The sequence below is a fragment of the Patella vulgata genome, chromosome 1 (assembly GCF_932274485.2).
Source record: "Patella vulgata chromosome 1, xgPatVulg1.2, whole genome shotgun sequence".
Taxonomy (NCBI): Eukaryota; Metazoa; Mollusca; class Gastropoda; family Patellidae; genus Patella; species Patella vulgata.
In genome coordinates this window covers 71685935-71708584 of record NC_065879.2, presented here as the reverse complement: position 1 = coordinate 71708584, position 22650 = coordinate 71685935, and the positions used below count along the sequence as shown (strand labels likewise).

Genomic DNA, 22650 nt, shown 5'->3' with positions numbered 1-22650 from the left:
TTTGATAGATTAATTAGTTTGAATATGTTTTTAGTCCAAATATATTATCGATTCACCAAGTTTGTACGTGGGAAGGTATCTTTAACTCAGTATCATCCAGAGTCTTTGACATTGAAAACACAAATTATTTGTCAATTTAAATCAACATTGATGTTACCAGGAAACGATGGACTTCTGATATCCAATATTTAAGACAAATTAAACATTTTACCATTGGTACAATGAATCGTGTACTAGAATGCGTTTCAGCGCCATTTGTAACAAGGGACTTGAAGAATGAGGCTAGACATTTTCCACAAGCCATGACAAGCGGTGGTGCAGTATATTCTTATATAGAGAGCATGCGCAATACATACTACCGGTGTAGACTGGAATAACCAGATGCTACAGTTTGCCATTTGATTGAGACTTCTCGCTTATTTCGCCGAACATAACTGATTTAAAATTAGAGTAAAAACAGAAATGATTCAATATAAATCAGTTTATATACATTCATATTACATTATTACATGCATTGCAACCCATTTATGTCAATTTCTAGGTCCCAAATATTAGTGATGTAGCTCCTTTAATGTGGATGTATATGGTCGTCGCCCCTGGCCGGCCGCCTGTACATTCACATTTTGTTTGTGGACACTCTACAAATAATGTTTTTAGCTTGTGGACACTCTAGAGGTCATAATTTTGATCCGATTTTGATGAAACTTAAAATATGTGTATATCCCAAAGACTTGGTTCCTTTTGATATTCGTGCATATTGGACTGCAACTTCCTGATTGTACGAAAAATTGTGGTTTTTTTTGCTTGTTCTCTGTCCATCTCTTGCAAAATGTGGGCGTATCTTGCATGGCAATTGCTTGTTATTTTGGTAATTAAGTTTGTTTCTTATTTAACAGCTGATTTATTGTTTGCTATTACAGTGTAAAGCATTTTTTGAGGTGACAGGGTATTGTTATAGTACATATTTTGGTATACATGTAATTACTTACCTAAATTGGCTAATTGCTTTAATGTGGATAAGTTAATCTTTACCCCAAACCTTGAACGTTCTAAACCGAATGAACTGTCTTATTGATTTACCTTTTCTGAACACTTTATCTAAAAATAAATTAACATTACGTAACATGCATCTTAAGTCATTGATTCAGTAGGTACCTATATTTGAGTTACTTCTCAATAATGTAAAGATGTTAATTAATATAATACAAAATGTGATATAAATTATTTATATCACATTTTGTATTATGTGTTTAATTCTTAATATGTATATGTTTAAATATTTTTAGATTAATTATTATTAAGATAGTAAGTTAGCGATAGCGAATGGGTATAAATATATGAAATACAGACAATTATGTGCAATCGTTCATAAACCCAGTTCGACATCAAATAATTATTACTTATGTTTCTTATAGGTGAGTTAGTTTATATTTGTGTTGCCTACTAATTCATTAAGTATGTATGTTTCTTTATGTTTAAGATTATGATGTGAAATAGTTTACTACACTTATTCACATAGCGTATTAGAGCTAAGCACCCCCAGCATTTGAAATTGTAATATATGTAATAACCAAACAGCGCATGCTCTCAGAAAGATAAGCATTAGATATATAGATTTATGAGGCAAATTATGTAAAATGATTTTATAGTACCTTTTAATGATTGAGATGTAAAAGCACGTGCAGTAAACAAAATAAAATTTATTGTTTATCAATTATTTTTTTAATATATGCTGCAGAAGTCGTAACATTAAAAACACTCCGTTAACGGTTAATACAGATGTGGACAATGTAGATTGTTTATGATTTATTAATTAGATCAATATCTTATAATTTATTGGAGTCACAGTGGCTAAGTGAGTAAGACGTTGGCTGTCTAGTCGTTTGGATGGGACAGAAAACCGAGGCGTGCATGTTAAAGATCCCTTTGCAGATGGAATTAGATATGAGTAGGTTGTAGCAGTGCTGTCCGGGCAAAATTTCCTTCATAGCACACAGTATGGCGTATGTCTGTCTTCATTAGGCCCAGTCAGAGCAGAAAAGTAGGATGTTAAACCCCATTTCATTTATAATTTATTTTATAATGTCACTCATTTTGACAATTTTATTTTATATTAATTTCTAAAATGCCAAACCTGTGGGTGCTATTCTTTAATCTTTTTCGAAGATTGGCAACGGTATGTAGTGTATGCCTACACAGAAGGCTCTACTTGATAACCCGAGAAGCATTCAAAACACACATCTCCAGCACAATAGTAATTAAGATATATCTACGGTGGGGTCCTCGTATGGTGGGGGGTGGCGCCTGGTGGTATGTCAGCAGGGCTCTGGGACAATTTGTAAACAATCATTTGTAAATGATTGTGGTCTTTTAGAGGCTCTACTTGATAATCTGAGAAGCATTCAAAACACACACTTCCAACACAATAATAATTAAGATATCTTCTGTGGGGTCCTCCTATGGGGTGGGGGTATGTCAGCAGGGGTAGTGTGGAATTCAGAAAGTATGGAATTAACTTTTTGGGTCATATTCCCTTCTTAAGAAAACCCTGGTAAGCTAATGAATGTTAAAACCAACAAATGGTTTTCATAAATTATGGAGATTGAGTGCCATTTATATGACAGAGAAATGTGATAAGAGAAAATTGGGATGGGGTTAACATCCATTTGACTTGTACGCAGAGGTATATTTAAGTTGGAGGAAGCTGGAATACCTAGAGAAAACCTACATGGATTGAAACAATGAATTACATGGATAACAAACCTTATTTTCTACATGCATTAGACTGCCACCAATGACAGAAAAAATATATCCTGAATGCATTCTTAAAGTGCAACAAAACACTAACAATGTATTATAGGCATTATCTGTTTTATTTTCTGTCAGAAATTTAACTTGATACAGATTATTTCATGGAGCAGAAAATATATTCACAACTAAATACAGAAAAAAAAACTCTTGCAAGCTTCATAGGCAATTATATATGTTATAACTTTAAACTGATTTAACAAGTCATTTTTATTTTTACAAACTGCAAATGGTTTCATAAATGTTCATAATGTAAAAGGAGAAGGATTCAGGGTTTCCTCTTTTTTAATCTTTTGGTATTTATAACCACATACAAGCTACAGTAGTAAAGATACTAAGAGGAGATAATTCATAGTGTGTCCCTTAAACAAGCTAAATGATAAAACTACAATACTGATCCAAAAATTAGAATCAAAATAATCTCCCAATACTAAATAAACATGCACTGAAGATTCAATTGCAAAGCACCCAAATGGAAGTAAATTTCATTGTCTTTTACATCAGTATTGCAGTTCTACAATAAAATGAGCATAAATGAATGAAATTCAGCATAAACATTACACTCAAAACTTATCACTCAATTTAACTAAACATCAAAACATAAAATAATAATTGACTAGTTCTTAGTACAAGTGGTCTTGTTCAACAACATCTCCAATATGCATAACAAGTTGATCTGGTTGAACAAGACTAATCTATACTGGCTATTAACAACATTTTGACATAAAAAAAGCACTCTTGGTTTTCATAATTTTTGAAATTTTGATTGTTATTAATATAAGACTAAAAATTTGTAATTACAATATTTAGACAGCTTAAAAAATAAATCCTATTGTGTGGCATAACCCAAAGTCAATTTCCTATAGTCTGTTTTTCAAAACACTCCAATGAATTTTAATCAATCACTTACTTAATACAAATCAAGGCTCTACAACCCAATTCACTAAACTCCTCACTCTTTCAAGATCACTTATTTCAACAAGAAAAATATAGTATTATATTTTACTCTCCTAAACTTTTCTATACAATATTAGACACTTTTTACAAATAGAATATACTTATATACATTGACATGTATTTCTGCACTTCATACATTATAATATACACACTTAATGGTTAAAAACAGATTGGGATACCCCTTGTCAAAAGTGAAATACCCTTTCTCTGCAGTTGAAGAATACATTTTTATAAAGGGAAAATCAAGCTATTATTAGTATTATTTGTGATCTGTTTAGTAACAATAATTGAAAAAGACTGAATATAAATCAAATGAATTTAGGATTTTTGCACTAAGTTACTTAAATAGGACATTTCCAAATTGATGACCTAGAAAAATTTCTGGTTCTAAACTACAATGAAAACAATATTTCATGATCCTGTAAATTTGCTTTCAGCATATCATTACCTCTTTCAAAAGATCATCAACGAATTTAATTAGCATAAATACGACTTTAATTGCATCAGTCAGGTTTGAAAACAAATATAGTCTGGGTAATCAGGGTTATATTGACGTATGTCATAGAGCAAGTAACCAGACACTGGGTCCGACAAACATTAACATATTTATATTGGTGAATGGGCTTTGATTTGAATTAATGATGAAATACCATGTTTATTCATGGTAAATCATATGGTTGAAATACGGCTCTGATACCTGGTAATATCCCTTTAAATAACTAAAGTATCGCTTTGTAATATATCAGCAATTTTACAATGTACAGACTATACACAATAATTACAAGTTGACTATCTACATCATGCACTGTCATTCACTCTTCTATTCATCTTATTACTTATTATCTGATAATTTTACAAAAATCTAACACTTCACTAGATTGCAATGATTGGCAAACTATATATTATGCCTAGACAAACTAAAATTTAGTTTGAAGTCACAACATTTAAAAGGAAACGAAATATTTTGATGTTCATATGGCAGTGTTTTTCTAGCAAAATTGATTGTGACAAAAAAATTCAAATGATTAAAGGCCGATTTTTAGTTTATTTTTAAATTTTCCCCAAATGAGATCACATTCCTATTTCCCATTAACAGATAGTTTTAGAGACTTAGAAACTACAATACCCGTTCTTTATCAAATTACACTACCCCTTATGTATTCAAACAAATTATGAATGAATGTTTCTAACTTGTAACATTTGACCTTTTTTTTTGGTGTTTATATTGGGCCTTTATATATTTAACAATCATTACTAAACTAATTCCAATTTTGCATTTTCAAATTTAATTGCTGATACATTATTAATTACATGTGGTTAAAGAAATATCGCCAATGTTGTAATACTCGGCAACGCTCTGGCATTATCAATAACAAAGCATTTTAGTTAAATTTAAATTACACAATTATATATTTAGTACAATATTATTAAATAGGTACATTTGTACAGAAATTACTAAAGAAATTGTGAACAAATTTCACAGCAACTTGATAAAGAGTATATTGAATATATAAGTAAGTAAAGTAGCATATTATAATTAATTTATCTATTGACATCACATGTACAATGTAGTCTTTCATAATATATCACACACATTTATTTACACACACCATGAGTTTAATGAAAAATATACAATGCAAAATAAAACAAAACATTGGCAAAAGGACATGGGATTTTTTAAACTGGAATTTATCACAGGATATAAGTTGAACTTCATTTCTGAATGTCATGCTAAATTGTTTTACTGAAACCGTGAAAATTATGTTTTAATATTAATCCATAAAATCAACATGTACTTAATATTTTTGTTTTCAATTTACAGTATACATTATCTGGATAATAAAACATTAGTGATAAGCATAGGATACTTATTCACTACGCTTCCTTGGTTCTAATTTTTAGTTGGATGTTCACTGTTAAGTTGAAAAGCCTGGATACACATATATGTGCCAACAAAATTATATAATCTGATTAAGCCTGATACAAATCGAGCCTAAGAGATTCAAGCTAATAATTCACTAAGCTTAAAGACCTCACGCCTTGTAAGAATTAAACAATTTGATGATTGGAGGGATGGGGTGTGTATCAAGGACTGGGGGTAATTATAAATAGATGATGGGGGAAGGAGGATAAAATCTACACGCTCATCAATTAAATAGCACCGTCACTTATAACAATAAGATCCTAGCACAGTTCATACGTTTAGCTGTACATGTATAATAACTAAAAAATGTTTAATGTATACTCCATAAAATGAAACATTCCAAAAACGTCGCTATGATTTTCATTTGAATAAATAGAATAGATTTGTTCACTTGCCGTATCGTGTAGTCCTATAACACTTTACGTATAGCATTTTAAAACATGCCCAGATTAACGTTGCAGCACACATTATAAGTTTGAACACTTCGTTTTCAACATGAGCAAAAATAATAAAATTGTAACGACTTAAAACAATAAGCTTTGACGAAAATTCATCTGTAAAGATTTACTGGTGCCTCATCTCTACACTTCAAATGTCTAATCTCTAATTTAGAGATAACAATTTACATTATAATAATGTCAGTAAATTATTACTTTAAACATTCAAAAAGCAGCTCCTGGTTAAAATCTGCTTCAGAAACACAACACAAAAAAACAAAGATGGCTCTCGCTCACGCCAAGACAACATTAATAACCTTGTTGAACTTCATACAAAATTCACACAAATCTAGCACTTTTTTTTGTTCGTTCCTAATTACCGGTATCTTTTAATCCCATCAAAAACCTAAAGTTCCCCATCAACATCAGTGATTTTTTTTATTGATTTTTTTTTTAAGGCCCAGGTCTGCTCATAACATTTTCATGACATAAATATTGCACTCATAAGGAAAATGACTATCAATTTCAAAGTCAATTCAAATAAAGTTTCAAACACTGAAAAATATCACTTCTACTTTCAACAAGGTTATTATGTTACTTCGTTAAATATTTAACGACTTAGACTATGTGAACGAGAGCGTTCATCGTTTTTTGACATGTCTATGCTTTTTACTAAATCTTCTTCATACAGACGAAGAAAAAACGGATGACGGAAGATCTGCTTCAGCGTGATGCGACTCTTTGGGTCATATTCTAACATTTTCGAGATAACATCAAATAGTTGAGTATGATCGTGGTTGTCAGGTTCTTTTATGTAACGCTGAAAAAACAAACGGAAAAAGATATTAACAATAGGGTCATTTGAAAATCCACAAAAAGATTTTTGATCATACATTGCAGTTACCCTCGCTGGTCCACCATACACAATCATTTGTGGCAGCACAATAGATTAGAGTTTTTCTAGACATAGTATGGCATTCACAGACTTGTTGCCTGTGATACCGAAAACTCTGCAGACAACAGTAGTAGTATCCATATTTTTCTCCCTTTTTTTTTATAAAACAATGTATGCTTATACATATAAGACAGAAGCTTATAATTATTCGTGCAAACAATAGTCATTAGTTGATAATGGCCAATGAAACCCAAACTCTGGCAATTTTAAATACTGATCCTGGATAAACCGTCAAAAAGATATGTAATACTAATTGTAATGTTCACATCAAAATCTATGCTTATGGAATTATCAGGTGACTTGCCTAACCTATAAGCTTATCTTAGTACTGGTACATGAGTCTATTTGTTGTGCTATTGGAAAAACGGAATTACAATGCACCGACTAAAATATTAAAACACATCTTATAAATGATTATAGTGCTGTTTTCTGCTGACAATGATTACTTAAACACACATTATGTAAGATAAAGATACAGAGCTATCCGTTCTTGATATAACAGTTCGAAAACTGATAATTCAAAATGAATATATTGAAAATTTAATTCAAATTGCTATATTGCAAGCAAAGATATTAGGCTTTGGAGGTTTGACAAGATGTGTGCATTAATTGTAACCACTATACTGGTTGGAAAAATCAATTAATGACAACACAATTTAAGAAATTGACATTTTAGACTGATTCACTATGCTATTTCATTTACTAATTATTACAATAACAATTCTATTATCTAAATTAATAATGAGATACATTGAAAGAGGCATTAGATTGTCGAAAAAGAAAATTAATTTAATTTCATGTAATATAATATAATATAATCTAATCTAAGACAGCTAATTATCGTAAATCCAATAATTGTCCCGCTTGCAGTAAATCATTTTTCACAAGCATGTGTGAATTCTTTGATAAATTGCATACAATTATTATTATTTCACTGACCGAAGAAAATCTAAAAATATGAATTATCTTGGAAAAGTTCATGCAAAGAAGACATTTCATGGACAAATAAATTAATGTCTATAAATTCTAATGGTTAAATTTGGAATTTTTTTTTCTCCAATAATTGACTATGAAAATCCCGTACGTAACTATCATCCTGGAAATGGTCAAAACACACAACCTGGTTGTTGGACATAAATTTGTCATGGGTAAGACCGGTAGCAATGTTTCGCAATCACAGAATTGTTATGTGCCTTTCTGCTGGTCTTTAGTGTGGGTTTAGAATCTTAAATTAAATCACAAATCTGAACTCTTTCTGGTCTTGTTTAAAACACTAAAAAGCTGCACACTCAGGTGTGGTGTTGGTAAGGTTACGCACACTGACACAGTAATTATGAATTTCAGTCCTTTATGGGTGGAAATTATCGAGGGGAGTGAACATGGCATTTATTACAACTAAGCAAATTAAGCTACTTAGGTGAACTTTTCCTTTTTAATTTAAACATCAAAATAAAAAGACAAAGATGCAAACGTTAAAAATAACAAATGCTACATGAAAATAATGTGTGTTAGAACTTAGATAGTCAATGATTATTCTTGTATTACATATACTATTCAAAAAAAGTAGGGGATATTTGATTTTGGGGGCATAATACTAAAATATGCAAATGACTACGGAAAAAGTCACTATAGAACCTAACAGAAGAAACATTTCCAGTTACATGTGACGCCCAAACGCACCAATAGCTACCGCATGGAATGCAGGTGATGCTTGGGATCATCATGGGGGTCCAACCCAAGATTTGCACGACTCTGACTTTGAATGTTACAGTCATTGTGGCATTGAATTCCAGGGTGGAAACATCAGTTTAATTGTTTTAGTGACCAGAAAACAAATTTTGTTATGCGTCGGCTTACCCAAAATGAAAGGTTACGTGCCCTTGGCATGCTACAGATCGGCACAACACAGGCGGTTGTGGCGCGGACGATGAATGTTTCTCAGTCTGTCATAAGCAGGCTATGGTCCAGATACCGTGATACACAATCTGTACAGGACAGACCACGCTCAGGTCGACCAAGGACGACAACTCAAGCCCAGGATCGATTTATCCGTACTTTGGCCTTGAGAAATCGTGTCATCACAGCAAATCAGATCAGCGCTCGTCTTCAAACAGACACTGGTGTGAGAGTGAGTGGCCAGACGATTCGGAATCGACTGCATAGGGGTCACCTTCGCGCCCGACGTCCTCGCGTGATCCCTTGTTTGAGAGATCATCACATTCAGGCAAGACGTCGTTGGTGTAGGGATCGTCAACACTGGGATAATCGACGCTGGAGCAATGTGATGTTTTCAGATGAGTCAAGGTTCACTGTTGATTTTTTGGACAGACGTAGGAGGGTGTGCGTCGTCGAAACGAGCGCTTCCAAGACGTTAACGTCATCAGACATGATTGATTTGGGGGTGGTTCTTTTATGGTGTGGGGAGGCATCACTGTTGCTGGAAGAACGGCTTTACATGTTGTTTCAGGGCGTGTTACAGGCCAGTACTACCGGGACAACATCTTGGCAGTCCATGTTGTGCCGTTCGCACGACGTCATGGCCGCCGTTTCATCTTCCAGGATGACAACGCAAGATGTCACAGGGCCAGGATCGTTACAGGTTACCTCCAACAACAGAACATCACCACATTACCTTGGCCAGCACTGAGTCCCGACCTCTCCCCCATCGAGAATGTCTGGGACATGCTTGGACAGAGGTTACGTCAACGTCAACAACGTCCTGCCAATGTCCAAGAACTTACTGCTGCGTTGCAACAGGAATGGGACAATCTGGACCAAAATGACCTTAGACGTCTCATTAGGAGTATGCCACGTCGGATCAATGCTTGTTTGGCAAACAGAGGAGGATTTACCCGTTACTGACTTGGTTGTGATGCTGTGGTAACTTTGCTGTTTGACCCCGGGTATCATTTTACCCTTATAATGGTCAGTCTGTGCTTTACTTAGTCTAACGATCATTTGGAATAAATCGATGAATGTGAACTTCATTTCATTTTGTCATTTGTTTCTTCGTCAGTTTCATTAGGTGACTTTAATAACACTTAAAAATCAAATATCCCCTACTTTTTTTGAATAGTATATTTTCATTATTCCAGACTTAATTATCACCTCTTTTATTGTTACAGTACCATAATTTTGTGAAGAAAAAATGGTTATAAATCATCTCATCTCAATAACCACTGCTAAACCTACTGGGGTAAAGTAGTGTTTCTGACTAGTTATCTTTTCCTGGGTCCATTAATTTAATAGATAAAGTCGACTCAAATTCAAATTTCAAATTAAAAATAAGATTGCAGCCTTTTTCATTGGCTGGGTACAAAAATAACAGCAAAAAATTTCACTCCCAGCCAATGAAAAATCTGCATTCTTAAAATATTTTAACAATACTAATGTCCAGAGCCATGTTACTTTAAAACCTGTTTTAAGTGTAATAAGTCATGCATTAATATTAATTTATATGAAAACTTATGTGTTGCAACAGCATATCCACTTCACTATCCACTTTTCTCTAAAAAAAGAGTCTAAAAAAACTCATCGTTAGTAAATATGATCGGTTAAAACATCAAACACAAATACATTATCAAACGAATCAGGAAATGGGGTTTAACATCCACACAACACAGCCAAATTATTTCAGGACCAAATATGATTTTTAAATGAACAATGAAATTCAGTGCGACTGCGAGGCAACCCTGCAGTTTGACTGAATGTTGTTCTCCTTGTAATGCATAATTGTTGGATCTATTTGTTTACAAAGAAAGGCAAGGAATGGATTTTAACATCTCCCAGACACAGCACCATTTGTACAATGTCAGAATAATCTTCATCTAATGCTAACTGTCAAAGGTTCTTTAAATGTCTACACTATTGCCTCAGTTATTAATCTCATCCAATCAACTATACAATCCTTTCCATGTCAGCCCCTTTATCTTGGATGGTTTCATTAAGAATTCTCATTTTTAAACCTGCGTGCTGTGATGGTATTAAGAGACTGTACAATGAATTTCTTTTGACAAGATATTAGTGAAAATGACAAGGTTCAAGCTAACAAACAAACTGTTTATTTTAAAAATGATTTGTGTTAATGATGAAAGATGATGTCACTCCAAAGAACAAACAAACGCCAACTATCATTTTTCAGTCACTTGCTTTTCATGCTTTTAAAAAACAGAATACAAAATTATTGAAAACTACTTATAAATAAAAAAAATAAAAAAAAATAAAAAAAGCCAGAGTAAACAACGTGAAAAAAAAGCCAAAGTAAAACAAAGTAGTTACAAACACTTTCTCATGGGCTTATAGTTGACTTTTTCAAAGATTTTTTGGGGGAGTGTAAATATAATGAAATTTAACAATGCTACACAAGAAGCATGCATGCATCATAATAATTATTGTGTCCAGGCATGTTTCCTTCTTCCATTTCCGTGAATTTTGTTTAACATCATGGGAGTCAAAAAATGGCATAACAAGGTGTAAAATTTGGTCAAATATTTAGAGACTTTTTTGCAAATATAAAAGATAGGTAACACAGCTTTAAGAAGTAAATAAATAAAAATAAATGAACAATTTAACAGAAATAAATATCAGATTATATAACGCTAAAAATCTAAATTTTGCAAGTGACTGAAATCTATTTTAGGACATGCTAAAAATAGCAATGCTGTAATCACCTTGTTTCGCTACTGTCATAGAATTGGAGGGTTTCATCATCACTTTCGTCATCCCCTTTCTTAGATGCCAGTAATTTGGCTGCATATTTTTGAAAAGCTGCTTGAACAATTTCATTTTCGGCATCATGATTGGGAAAAGTTATGAATGTTTGACAGGCTTTGTCAGAACACCGCCTACGCTGCCGCCGTCTTACGCGAGGTCGTGGAGAATTTTGACCAATGGGAGGGGGAGCGGGACATTGTATAGTGTTAGATTCAACAGGTTTCGAAGCTTGCACAACACCCTGTTCCTGCATGGCTTTAGTGGCTAAATTAATAACAGGCAAACTGTTAGTCACAACTTTAGGAGGTTGCTCAGCTTTATTTAGCTTGATCTCTACTGTATTACCAGGATTAGCTTTAACTTCATCCTTTGTCACTTCATCTGATCCATGATCATTTTCTTTTGAATTTGTTATTTCTTTTGAGGATGTTATTTCATTTGGATTTTCCAGTTCTTTTGGATTTTCTTTTGTCTTTGCCACTTCCTCAATTATTTGGGGCACTTTATTTGAAGATTGTTCTAAATCTTCAGTTTTATCTGTAGGTTTAGGCTGTTCCTTTACCGATTCAACTTTGGTCTGATCAGGTGGATTCAGATCAACCACAACTGAAAACTGAATATCTCGATTAACATCTTCTGCATGTTCATCAGTATTCTGCACAACCTCTGGTGAATTTTCTGGTACTACATTAACTTCAGCAACAACATCCACCACTGGTACCAAATCAGATTCTGGTGCAACATCCGGTTCTGCAGCTACTTCAACTTTGGGCACTTCGTTTGATTCGGGTACCGTCAATGATTCTGCATCTGCCTCCAGAAATACTTCTACTTCTGGTGTTGTGCCCGATTCTGGCACTGTCTCCAGCACAACACCCAAATTTGATTGGTCCACGCTTGTTCCTTCTTCTTCATTGTCCTTCTGAATACCATTGAGTCCATTTTGAGTTAAAGAAAGTCGTCTCTGTGTAAAGTCGACAAAAATGTCTTCTTCAGCTACTCCTAGAATTTTATCAATATCTATATCTTGGCCATGTAACACCTCAGCAGTTTTTGAGGAATTGTCTCCATCATTATTTATTGTGGAGCTTATTGTTAAATCTTGTTCCAAATTATTAACTGGGGTCACAGGAGTTGGAGGAATAATATTAAAATCTATATTGAGTTCATTATCACCTGACAATTCTAAATTTGTAAGACTCTTTCTTTTATCCTTCATTTCAATGTTGCATGTACTTTTCATGCTATTACTGACATTGGAGTCTTTGGAAGGAGTCTCATGACTGTCTACCTGTGCTGTAGCACCACTACTTGAAGATGGATCATTAAAGTTTCTATGAGGGCTCTGGCTTTTCACAAAATGTTCTGGATTTTGTAAATTTAATGGACTACCCGTTAAATCACTACCTACTGCTAAATTAAACTCTCCTGAAAAACGATTAGTAGGTGATGTCTTAGTGCTACTGGAAGCTGATATACTGTCCAGCGCAAGACATCCATCACTTGCAGCAGGTGCTGAAGTATCAGGAGAATCCTCCCAATGGTAAAGTTTGAAAAATTTATGGCGTAAGACTTCGCGTAATGTAGGACGGTTTTCTGGCATATAGTCTATCATTTTTTCAATCAAATCAAATAATTCTAAATGTTCTTTTCCCTTGTCTAATAGTCCGTGCTGAAAAATAATAAAAATGTCAGCTACAAAAAAAAATCCTGAAAGTTTTAAATCATTTTCAAAAATATGTGTTATGTTTTCAATTGTTGATTCCAAATTTTGGTTTATCAATTACTAAGGACAAAAACAAATTCATTTTTAAAAGTCTTGATATTCACATAATTTCGGTCACTATACCATATTAATAAATTATTAAGGTTTTGCAGGTACACATTTTATTTTATCAATTATAATTTAATTCACAGATTAATTCAATAATCATGCGGACTTCCTATACAAAAAAACAATATTCATCAATTGAAAGAAAAGAAGCAGAAATAAAGAAAAAATAAGAGATAAAGGGATGAATAAATTAGTTTTATTAGATTAATTTTACTTTATTAATGGAATGGGACCTTTTATTTATTTATTTGGCATAGCATAAGCATACCCTGCCTTGCACACAACTCATTATGGCTAAATATAGCAAATGTTTGGAGATAAACATGTAGAGAAAAACAATGTTTTTATGTCTAACTTTACACCAATGATTTACGTGTGGAAATTTTTGGCAAGAATCTTAAAATGGTCTAATTTTGGAACATATCCCAAAGTATGTTGTTGTAAATGTGATAAAATGTAGAATATTTGTTTGAAAATTAAGTTATCAGTTGTGGAAAAGAGCGTATATATATATATATATATATGCATTTAAAAAGATTATCATAAATTTGCACTACCTTAACATTTCTCAATTTATAAATAATATAATTTTATAAATAATATGAATTAACTGAAAACTATGATTCATAAACAGAATAAAAAAAAATCTATATTTCTGCAATACGATTGGCATATGTCTCAAATTTGGCACACAAGTTGAACTTGAGAATGCTTTATTGAACTGTATTTTTTTTTTTACAAATCAGTCAGAATGAAGTAACAGTGCCTTTTTAATGTCTTACGAGAGTCAATGATCATGGTAGGTCTTCATGTTCTGAACCTGATATTCAAACTGAACTATGCATAGGCTTATTTTTAGTGTTATGTACGTCACAACTAATATCAATGACTTAATAAGAGGATGTTTTGCCAGAATATACGTACATATCAATTTAAAGTAGAAATATTGTTATCTATCCAATTGTTATCTACCCACACAACTTAAATCATGTTCTATATTTGCATAATGTAAAATCACAATATATTATGGCCATTTACAGCTTACTCCCACATTTTCTTAAACATGTGGTTGCCATGCAAGATACGCTTGCATTCTGCAAGAGATGGCCAAAAAACAAGGTAAAAAAAATATTTTTTTCCCGTACAATCAGGGGACATAATCCTGGAAGTTATGGTCCAATATGCACGAATATCAAAAGGAATTGAAATCTCTGGGATATAAACATATTTAATAAAAATCTGATAAAAATACTGACTTATAGAGGGTCTAACACCTTGTTATTAAATACTTTTACACTATTTGTGTACACTTGTACAAGGAGCGCCTATTTTTTCGGTCAGGTCCGGTCTGATTTTCACGATATTCGAACTCAACTCTCATTAGGTTGTAACACTGATATATTTAAATGTTTTTTAAAATCGGGTAAAATTGTGATCTCTAGAGGATCAACAACCTAAAAACTGGATTTTTTTTAAATTCAAGGGCCATAATCCAGGTAGTTACGATCCGATATGTGTGAATATTGAAAGGAACTGAGATCTTTGGAATATAAACATATATTTTAAGTTTCATCAAGAACAGACAAAAACTGTGACCTCTAGCAGGTTGGTATTACATACTTTTACACTATTTGAACTCAAGGAGCGGCCAAACTCAATCATCGTCAGGGTGTAACAGTGATATAATAAACTGATTTTTCAAATCGGATAAAAATTGTGACCTATAAATGGGTCCACAAACTAAAATCGCATTTTTTTTTTGCACAATCAGGGACCATAATCCATGAAGTTTCGATCCGATACATGCCAATACAATATTGAAAGGAACCAAGATCTTTTGGAGATAAACCTATAATTCAAGTTTCGTCAAAATCGGGTAAGAATTGTGACCTTTTTAAAGTGCCCACAAACAAATTGTGGACGGACAGACAGGAGCGACAACAATATACGCCCACATGAAAATGTTGGTGTATAAAAAGCGTTTGAAAATCCCACTTCTTAAATTAGTTGGCTACCAAAATAGCGTCTGTTTACACATACCATGAGATATTATTTGGAAGTGTTCCCGGTCTTCATAAGCCCAGTTGCTGCAGAAAAGTAGGACATTAAACCCCATTTAATTTTAATTGAAAATATTTTCAATAACGAAGCTTAAACTGTCAGAATTTCTCAATTAAATACGCATATGTAGGACTTGGTATAATTAATGACGGCAAGTTATTCTGACAGCTGGCATTAGCTTAAGTGAAGATATGTAAAAATGCTCTTTATATCAACTGTAAATATCAGAGCCACACCTTGACCTTATACCTGTATGTGATGTAATTACACCAGTTGTTACAGCCATATGGCTTGGTAATATAAATCAAACTGAAGCTTCAACTACCCGTACTACTATTAATTGGTCAATCTTTATGTATTATAAACTGTTATTTTTAATAACTTTTGTTCACTGATTGTATAATAAAATATTACTTATTTCAATTTTAAATAAACTTTTATCGTTATCTTTTTAAAAAATAATTTTGTAAATATTATTGCGGAAACTAAGGATTTCTTGGAAACATAAATCAAGATGACAAGACACAATAATAAGAAAGCTTAAAGTTGAGAAAAAAAACTGACGCTGTGGTGAGTGGTTGTGAAACACTGGTTGATACCCCAGGCAAGGGCGAATGACAAGAATATATGAACAGATATCAATGTGGGCAATAAACGGGTGGGCAATAAACCTGTGGGCAATAAACGTGAGAGCAAGAAGACATAAAATGAAATAAAGTAATAGAAGAAGACAGAGAAGAGTATGAAGAGAGAAGACAGAAAAAGTGAGAAGAGAATGACATATAAGTAAAAAAATTCAGCAAAAATATATATTTCTATCTACCTGAAACTCAAAATTTCAATCAATCAAAAGTTATGAATATTCTATTAATAAGCAGTCATTGAATCAATCAAATCCAACAAATATTAATAATATGCATCAAAAATATCATTAACACAAAATGCAGTAAATCACACACGATAAAGTAGATAAAACTGTAAGAAAAACAAACAAGGGTTTAGTATTAAATAAATATGTGAAACATGATTTTGATTGATGGTCTATGCATACATAAAATGGAGAAACTGCAAACTTGTCGTCCAAGTTTAGTAGATTTTTACTAAATGACTCAAAACTATGCACAAGTTTAAAGTTATAACAATTCAGTAATATAATGATCACAAGTTTTTCAGATATCAAAACAATAAAGCTACATTACCAAAGCAAAAAATAATGTATTCTTTAATTTATGACATTACTTCTAATACACTTCAACTAGGGTATCGTGTTGTTTTAATGTTTCCTTAATGTTTAGTTTCAAACAGTTTACAAATGTTTACTTTTACAAGCAGAGTGTATAGTATTAGTAATTAAATAGGCCATCCCAATTTTAACAGAGCCTCTGGTTTTATCCAGACACCGTATAATACAGCTTGGGACACCGGTCCCCATTTCCAGATGAAGACTGACAGGATTAAATTGTTTGAAAATTATCTAATGGACCATTTTAAACTATGCAACAGCAGGAAACCAATATTTTTTGATGATTCTTAACAAAATTGAACAATTTACCAACAATGGTTTGAAACTAAACATTAAATACAGAAACTCTGACTAAAACAGTACAACTACAAAATACCCAAGTTGTAGTGATATTAAGTTACAAGCTCTTATTATGCATGTCAACATTTGAGTGTGTCATTAATTTGCTATTTCAAACTAAAATATTCTTTGGCTAAGAGAAAGAGTTATAAATCTGAGATAGGATTGTAACTCTTTTCATCCACTGAAAAGGCATTATCTAAAAGAAATTTACTTGAAGTTTTCACAAATAAGACAAAGGTCAAAATAAAAGTTTACAAAATATCTACATTACAGCCCATCTTGGTTACTGAAATCTGACTACAATATTGTAATCAGTTTTCTGATTTTTCACTGTACATTTCACTGTAATTCAACATTTCTTTTCATTGCATAAGTGATCAATTTATATCAATCACTCATGTGCCATTATTGTTTACCCAACAAGCATCCAATAATTCCCCATAAAACAAAACCCTGTTTACCAATACAGGCAATCTGATTCATCAATCAATAAATGAGATCTGACGAACTTCAACAAAGATAAAATATCAAATGTCAAAATAGTGAACTAAAACGTTACTGACATTTGATTTTAATTTGACTGGATGAAACATTGAGTAGAATTCAAATTATTTCAATCTGATTGGTCAAAAAGTGCTATGCGAAAATCAGTATCAAAAACACAACGGTTTTGCTCTCAAGTAAATAAACACTGTTGATTGTGGTCATGTCAGCGACTTCGCAAAACAGCCATCCAGATAATAACATAAATAATATAAAGTATGAAGTAAAAGAATAATAAATATACTGCTGACAACAAAGGATTACAATATAAAGCAGAACTAAACAGTTAGTAACATAAATATATGTGCATGAAATATAATAAGTGATGTGGTAATTAAAGGATTTAGTATTTTAGTAATCATTATTAACCCGTTTTTCTCTTCCAATCCCAAAAATATATTTAATAAGACTAAAGTTGTTTTGAGGTCAAAAGGTCAGTCAGTTCTGTTAAATATTGTAATTGGTCCACCAATTCTGTGAAATATTGTAATTGATCCATCAATTCATTGAAATATTGTAATTGATTATCAGATCAGTTCTGTGAAACATGACTGATCCATCAATTCTGTGAAATATTGTAATTGATGATCAGTTCTGTGAAACATTGTAATTTGTCACCATTTCCGTGAAACATAAATTTATACTCTATCAGTTGTATGAAATGTGGTAACGAATCTGTCAGTTCCATGATATGATATAAATAGTAGGTCAGTTCTGTGAAATGTTGTAGATAGTCTGTCAGTTCTGTGAAACGTCTATTCGATATCTCTCTTTATTTAGAATTGCTTATGTATAATGAAAATGGGTTTTATCCTTACCGATAACGGTTTACAATCATCTCGGACAAATCGCCCAGCTTTACTCTTTTCATCCCAATCCAATCTTCCACGGTGAAAATACTTTTGTTTTCTTTTTTAGATAAATTGAAAGGAAAAAACACAAAAAAAAGCGGGTAAAAGCATGCAAGAAATAAAGGCAATAATATATAAATAAATACACACAGCTACAATATAACCTGTCTGATTGTCACAGATACATAAAAACAATTATTTCTATGTTTAAATGAATAGAAAAAAAACCAAGAAGCAATGTCTAATGTAATAAGACACTGGAAGTTCAAAATTAATGAGATGATTTATTTCAATGAGTGAAAAAATAATTGAGTTTATGTATTGTATTAAATTAAGTCTTTATCAACCAGGTTATACTGTTTATCTACAAGATAATAATGCATGCTCTATATAAAGCACAATGCACGATACATAAACTGGTTAGTCATGACTACACTCATAGTAGGGTACACAAACTAAAAAAAAGTCGAGAAAGTATTTGTCGAACTCATTGATATTAGGAAATTGTTTATTCAAATATTATTTGATGTGGTCTAATTTTGAGATAGAAATTATCATAAAATTTTTCTCAATTCATCCGACAAAGTATTTCAACTTTTTTCAAACCAGGGTCTGAATTTTTGTTCGTGCATTTTGTACTTACGTAGAGCGGTTTACAGTTTTCACGGACATATCGTCCGGCAGACGTGGTAGGGTCCCAATCCAACCGACCATGCCAGAAAAAATTGGTTCTTTATAACAGAAGACAAAAAATATTATCTTTGCTGTTTTCCCACATTTTCTTTAATTAGGAAAATTCTCAAGAAAATGTTTTAAAGTAAATATTGCACGCAGGTAAAAAAAAAATAATTTTTAAAATCTTTAACGTTAGTTACAGCTTTATGTTTGTAAATGGAAGAATCCCAGAAATATGGTTTTTTTTCCAAAAAAAAACCAAAAAAATAACATGGTTCTGAGTACCAATTTGTGCATCTAATACTATAGGTTGATATGTCTAAAGATACCTTGATATAATAGGTTGGTACGTTTACAGAGTTTCATAAAGATATCTTGAACAGTTAATGTGATATGCTTTAGAAACAAAACTGACTGAAAAAGCTCATTTTGATAACTCTCTCTTAATTTGTTTGGCGCTCAATAATAAAGCTACACAATATAAAAAAGATGTAGAGTTTTTATAGCATTTTTTTGTTTTCTGGGATTCTCCTTTAAATTGAAGTCCAATATTATAAATGTAGAATATTGAGCTTACTTGGATTTTTTTGCTAATCTGTATGGTATAGATCCTAATATTCTCTCCATCATGGCTAAATGTTCTTTATTATCATGTGTCTGTAAAATTATAAATTATAAACAATCACTTTGTTATGTAATTAGCCTCATAAAGATAATAACAGGCCTTTCATCAAATAAAACTTATTTGGCTAGAGTAACGATGGGTATTGTTTACAAATTGCAGAAACTGTTGTGGAATTAAAGTTTTATGAAAACAAGCATTCTTAGAGTAATGGCCTTAACAAAGTTTACAATGTGTGCATTTATAGGAGACTGATACTGCAAATTACAGTTCTGTCAATACTTAGAGAACTGAATTGGGATAGAATTGATCAGCAACACTGCTATGCCAAACAGTGTACCAAATTTCAATCCTCAAGGTATAACCTAAAAAAGTGTCATAAAACAGAATTGTCATTGAATTGGTTGGTAAATCTGCTGTGCAAAACACTGTACCATGTTTAACCTAAAAAAATTACAGAAACCCAGATTTTCCTTGGTTTGATCCATCACTTGGCTTTCACCAGTGTGGGTGCAATAATGTCAATGTAACTAAATTATACAAACCTGGAATAATGTGAATCCTGTATATAGTTCAAACATTATAGTTCCTATACTCCATACATCACATGGTTGGGCCCACCCTAATTCTATAATAACAATAATAATATCTGGTAAATATCAAATTTTTTACTTTTTGAAATCAAGTTTGTTATTTGTTCAAATCAAATTTGTTACTTGTTCAAATCAAATTTGTTATTTGTTCAAATCAAATTTGTTACTTTTTCAAATCAAATATAATGAAATTGATAAAGTAAAACATCTAATACACTGGTAAGAATTTTTACTTTACAGACAAGTGGTGGTAAATCTGACATATAAAAAACCCAATTCCAACTATAAGAACTTTTTAGAATGTTTTTCTAAAAGGAACTAAGGAGCTTAACCTCTCTGATCAGGATCAAAATAGAGTGTTGAATTGAGATCTGATGTATTATTTATATTACTGCTCAGACAAAGCTTGATTTGTTTATTAATATCATTAAAACTATGGAATAATCAACACACAATCGGTTATATGTCAACATTCGATTTATCCAAGGATGCAAAACAACTTTTCATCCACATGACTGAAAATTCTCCCTAAAAGTGATCGTTGCTGGGAACCTTTAGATGTTTATTGAAAGTAAAGTAATGCAATTTTACCTAAAATGACTTCTGGAGCTCGATAATGTCGAGTTGAGACAATAGTACTATGATGTTCGTGATCAAATGTGGCAGAACCAAAATCAATCAAACGTATTTCAGTGTTTTTTATTGTTTTTTCATCTCTCCTCTGTAATGATAAATATCATAGTAATAAAATATAATACGCATTCAGCAATGAGTATACATAATTTATGTATTGAACACAGGTGATGATTCACCATATATCAAAAGAGTACATTTCATTTTTGGTGAAATACTAATTTAAAACTGAATTTCCTTTTCAATCAAGGTCCCATTCCATGAAATGAAATGGGTCTTAACATACTTCTTTGCTGCACCGAGCAGTGTATTAAGGGAAATATTGCCCGTACACCGGTGTTTCTGCTCCCTCTTCAGGCACATCAATGAAAGACTGGACACTTGTCCTTGCCAGGCCCTGGAGAAACAGGCTGGACAATACTGAGAAACTTTCTCGACCAATACCATGAACCAGTGAACCAGTACCCTTATCCCCAAGTCACCTTGGTGAAGGTGACATTCTGAGTCACATTTTATAGTTTCACTTTAGCTTCATTTGTTCTGATTGTTATATTTGGTTATAGATAGATGAGGTTTTGTTGATATTTTGTAAACGAATCGAACACTTGCAAGAAACATGACAAAAGGGCTTTACCCATTATTTCAGTTTTACAATAGAAAATATAAATATAGAGAAATGTGCTCACTTTTTTAGAATTATAAACGGATGTACAATCTGAATTAACAAATAATACATTTTCTGGTTTAAGATCAGTATGGGTTATCTGGTTTTCATGTAAAACTGAAACAAAATAATACATTTATTAAAATATACAACTTTTATTTACCTTTAGTTGCAGAAACTAACAGAAATATTTGTAGAAACATACTATTATCAATTTGGTGAAACATTATATATTAACAGTTCTATTAGACATAAATTGAAAGTTAAAGAAAGCTATGCAGAGACACAATATTTTGATTTAGTGAGAGGAGAAGAGCCAAGAGGGTGGACGTGCGAGACCTGGGATTAAATGAGACCAAGAGCCACAATGAAACTATTTTGATTATAATCACTATGACCCATAATGAAAAAATACTGTGAATATAGCAGGTTTACAGTTGTCTACGGATTATGTGTAACTGACTGCTTCAAAAGGTTATTTGCTTGAAATATATATTTATCTAATTCCTTTCACTCTCAATGTCTTGAACATTCTTTTATTGGACATATTGTTCGACAACAATCACCAATGGAATTAAGCCTGATATGTGATCGACTGTAAAAGCTCTCAGACAGATTATAGGAGTACTCTGTTGTGTGGTTTTTAGTGATACTTACAGTTAACAGAATAACAAAGTTGATAGGCTATATGTCGTACTTGATCTAAGCTATATGGAATATAGTGGTTTTCTTTCTGTAATTATACAAAACATTTATAGTACATTTAATTAAATAAATTTACCCAGATGTACATTG

The 22650-nt window shown here is 32.2% G+C and overlaps 1 protein-coding gene across 3 annotated transcripts in view; it reads right to left on the bottom strand.

The window, feature by feature from the left end:
* Nucleotides 1–6803: 6803 nt before the first annotated feature.
* The window catches only part of LOC126809517 (probable serine/threonine-protein kinase dyrk1), a 63709-nt gene continuing 47862 nt past the window's right edge, over nucleotides 6804–22650 (bottom strand). For all 3 annotated transcript variants that reach the window (XM_056103132.1, XM_056103136.1, XM_056103133.1), the window contains 8 exons: nucleotides 22513–22588; nucleotides 21878–21972; nucleotides 21150–21279; nucleotides 20511–20593; nucleotides 19921–20000; nucleotides 19312–19399; nucleotides 11752–13466; nucleotides 6804–6946 (listed from right to left, as the gene is read on the bottom strand). In XM_056103132.1, the coding sequence (XP_055959107.1) occupies nucleotides 6937–6946; nucleotides 11752–13466; nucleotides 19312–19399; nucleotides 19921–20000; nucleotides 20511–20593; nucleotides 21150–21279; nucleotides 21878–21972; nucleotides 22513–22588 (2277 nt within the window). In that variant the 3' untranslated portion in view covers nucleotides 6804–6936. The remainder of the gene's footprint in view (nucleotides 6947–11751; nucleotides 13467–19311; nucleotides 19400–19920; nucleotides 20001–20510; nucleotides 20594–21149; nucleotides 21280–21877; nucleotides 21973–22512; nucleotides 22589–22650) is intronic.